Source organism: Arachis hypogaea, chromosome 12, assembly GCF_003086295.3.
Source record: "Arachis hypogaea cultivar Tifrunner chromosome 12, arahy.Tifrunner.gnm2.J5K5, whole genome shotgun sequence".
NCBI classification, from domain to species: Eukaryota; Viridiplantae; Streptophyta; class Magnoliopsida; order Fabales; family Fabaceae; genus Arachis; species Arachis hypogaea.
This window is the reverse complement of record NC_092047.1, coordinates 45,773,502-45,777,206: the sequence shown is the minus strand read 5'-3', so window position 1 is coordinate 45,777,206 and position 3,705 is coordinate 45,773,502. Positions and strand designations below refer to the sequence as shown.

The window sequence follows — 3,705 nt, the reverse complement described above, 5'->3', positions numbered from 1 at the left end:
AACACATCAAGGCATCGCATGGAATTAAAGTGAATTAAAATCACCAATTTTAGGGCCTAAAGAGCATGTTTTTACACTTAAACACAAATTAAGGGAGAATTATAAAACCATGCTATTTCATTGAATAAATATGGGAAAAGGTGATAAAATCCCCCAAATTAAGCACAAGATAAACCACAAAATTGGGGTTTATCAATCGACCCTGACTCGCTCAGTTATTACTTGGACGACCCAGTGCACTTGCTGGTACTGCTGCTGTTGTACGAAATAGTGTGGGCTATGCGTACAAGAGTAACCAGCCTGTTTGGCCCAATCTTGGGCCAAATTCTTTAAAATTAGTGTCAAAATTCTTGTTTTAATTAGCCCTATCTTATTTTGCTATAAAATTTACATTTCTAATTGCTTTTATTAAGAATTATTTTATTGATTAATTATTCACTAATTTAACGGGGTTTACATCCTACCCACCTAATTAAGAATTTTGCCCTCAAAATTAAGATTTAGTTACCTGAAAAGAGTAGTGGGCAGTTCTTCCGCATATCCGATTCAAGCTCCCAAGCATGCTCTTCAATACCAGCCCGACTCCAAGCTGCTTTTACCAATGATACTTCTTTCCCACACAAACACTTGATACTGGTGTCATCAATCCTAACCGGGGTTACTGGAAGCGTCAGATCCTCTTTTACTTGAACCGATTCCGGTTCCAAAATATGACTTGTATCAGGAGTATACTTCTGAAGCTGTGACACATGAAACACATCATGTAGGTTTGAAAGATGCGGTAGTAAAGCGATTCTATAGGCCACCGGTCCATTTCTCTTCAAAATTTCAAACGGTTCGATGTAACGTGGATTTAGTTTCTTCGTCTTAATGGCTCTGCCCACACCGGTTGTCAGAGTGACTTTCAAGAACACGTGCTCTCCTTCCTCAAATTCTAAAGGCTTTCGCCTCCAATCAGGATAACTCTTTTGATGGCTTTGAGCTACAAGCATTCGGCTTCGGATCTTCTTTATCTGTTCAGTGGTCTCGGCTATTATTTCTTGCCCTAATAGGCTTGATTCTCCAGCCTCATGCCAACATAGTAGAGATTGAAACTTCCTCCCATACAGAGCCTTACACGGAGCCATTTCGAGGCTTGCATGGTAGCTATTATTGTATGCAAACTCCACTAGTGGTATATACCGATCCTAGCTTGCCGGCTGGTCCAAAATACAAGTCCTTAGCATATCCTCTAAGGTTTGGATCGTTCGCTCTAACTGGCCATCTGTCTGAGGGTGATATACTGTACTTAGACTCAATTGAGTCCCAAATGCCCGCTGGAAGGCTCCCCAGAACCTTAAGGTAAAACGAGGGTCTTTGTCAGATATAATGGTGGTAGGCACGTCATGCAACCTCACAATCTCTTTAATGTACAGCCACGCTAACTCCTCCAATGTACAACTCATCTAAATGGGGAGAAAGTGAGCCGACTTTGTCAATTGATCTACAATCACCCAAACAGTGTCAAATCCGGCTCGAGTCCTTGGTAAGCCTGACACAAAATCCATTGCAATGCTCTCTCACTTCCATTGCGGAATTTCTAAGGGCTGAAGGGTTCCTGATGGTCTCTAATGTTCAATTTTCACTTTCTGACAAGTTAATCACTTGGAAACATGCAACGCCACATCATTCTTCATTCTCGGCCACCAGAACATTGTTTTCAGATCTTGATACATTTTAGTGCTCACCAGATGGATTGAAAATCCGCTTTTGTGCGCCTCTTTCAAGATATCCCGTCGTAAGTCTCCGACGTCTGGCACAATAATTCGACCCTTAAACCTCCATAATTCGTCTTTTTCCCATGACACTCTCCACTGCTTTCCTTGCTCAATAACTGGCAATACTTTCTGTAATTCTTTATCGTCTTGCTGAGCTTTTGCGATCTCAGACTTGAAATCACTTAAAATTTGTAATTGACTCAAACATAGAGTACCAGACTCCTCACTTACCCTCAAGTTCAGACCTTCGAATGCCTTTAGCAATTCTTCCTCCCGTAGCATCATCCAAGCAGCACATAGAGACTTCCGGCTCAAAGCGTCTGCGACAACATTTGCCTTTCCAGGGTGGTAATTCAACTCGAAGTCATAGTCCTTTTGAAGCTCCATCCATCTCCTCTAATGCATATTCAATTCTTTTTGCTTAAAGAGGTACTTTAAGCTCTTGTGATCGGAGAAAACTTGAAACTTGACACCATAAAGGTAATGTCTCCAAATCTTTAGAGCAAACACAACGGCGGCAAGCTCTAGGTCCTGAGTCGGATAATTCATCTCATGCGGCCTTAACTATCGTGAGGCGTATGCCACGACATCATGGTGCTGCATCAGCACGCACCCCAGACCCTTTAGTGATGCGTCACAGTAAACCTCAAACGGCTCACTCGGCTCGGGTAACACTAGCACAGGTGCAGTGGTCAACCTCTGCTTCAACACTTGGAAACTTTCCTTACACTCAACAGTCGAGACAAAAGGCGTATCGTTTCTAGTCAACTTGGTTAAAGGCAAAGCAAGTTGTGAAAATCCTTTAATGAACCTTGGTGTACGAAATTGTGATCATCAATGGCGCTAACAACTTGGTACGCATAATTGTAATCTCAACTCTTTGTCACAACTCCGCACAATGGTGTGCGAAATTGTTACTCTGAGGTTGTAAAATTTGTTGTTCGTTCTCTCCCTGGCAATGGCGCCAATAACTGGTCCACAATACCATGGTCCAAACATAACTTCACAACTTCGCACAACTAACCAGCAAGTGCACTGGGTCGTCCAAGTAATAAAACCTTACTTGAGTAAGGGTCGATCCCACGGAGATTGTTGGTATGAAGCAAGCTATGGTCACCTTGTAAATATCAGCCAGGCGGATTAAATTGGTTATGGAGTTTTCGAATAATAATAATAAATAAACAGAAAATAAAGATAGAAATACTTATGTAATTCATTGGTGAGAATTTCAGATAAGTGTATAGAGATACTTTCGTTCCTCTGAACCTCTGCTTTCCTGCTGTCTTCATCCAATCCTTCCTACACCTTTCCATGGCAAGCTTTCTGTAAGGGCATCACCGTTGTCAATGGCTACATCCCATCCTCTCTGTGAAAATGGTCCAAATGCTCTGTCACGGCATGGCTAATCATCTGGAGGTCCTCGATCATACTGGAATAGGATTTACTATCCTTTTGCGTCTGTCACTACGCCTAGCACTCGCGAGTTTGAAGTTCGTCACAGCCATCCCTTCCCAGATCCTACTCGGAATACCACAGACAAGGTTTAGACTTTCTGGATCTCAGGAATGGCCATCCATGGGTTCTAACTTATACCACGAAGATACTAATAACTCGGACTCGGTCCCCTGTATTAGATATCTAAGAGATACTCATTCTAGCTTGGTTGCATGTAGAACGGAAGTGTTTGTCAGGCACGCGTTCATAAGTGAGAATGATGATGAGCGTCACATAGTCATCACATTCATCATGTTCTTGGGTGCGAATGGATATCTTAGAAGTGGAATAAGTTGAATTGAATAGAAAATAGTAGTACTTTGCATTAAATCATGAGGAACAGCAGAGCTCCACACCTTAATCTATGGAGTGCAGAAACTCTACCGTTTGAAAATACATAAGTGATAATGGTCTAGGCATGGCCGAATGGCCAGCCCCCATGAAAGTCTAAGAT

At 42.1% G+C, this 3,705-nt stretch overlaps 1 protein-coding gene across 1 annotated transcript; it reads right to left on the bottom strand.

Annotated features, from left to right (window-relative positions):
- Nucleotides 1–500: 500 nt before the first annotated feature.
- Nucleotides 501–1,127, bottom strand: LOC112730017 (uncharacterized). Its single transcript, XM_025780137.1, has one exon. The coding sequence runs from the start codon at nucleotides 1,125–1,127 to the stop codon at nucleotides 501–503; it is 627 nt and encodes a 208-aa protein (XP_025635922.1).
- Between the last annotated feature and the right edge of the window lie 2,578 nt (nucleotides 1,128–3,705).

Coding starts and splice junctions, on each gene's coding strand:
- LOC112730017 (XM_025780137.1), bottom strand. CDS start 1,127: ATGGCTCCGTGTAAGGCTCTGTATGGGAGGAAGTTTCAATCTCTACTA.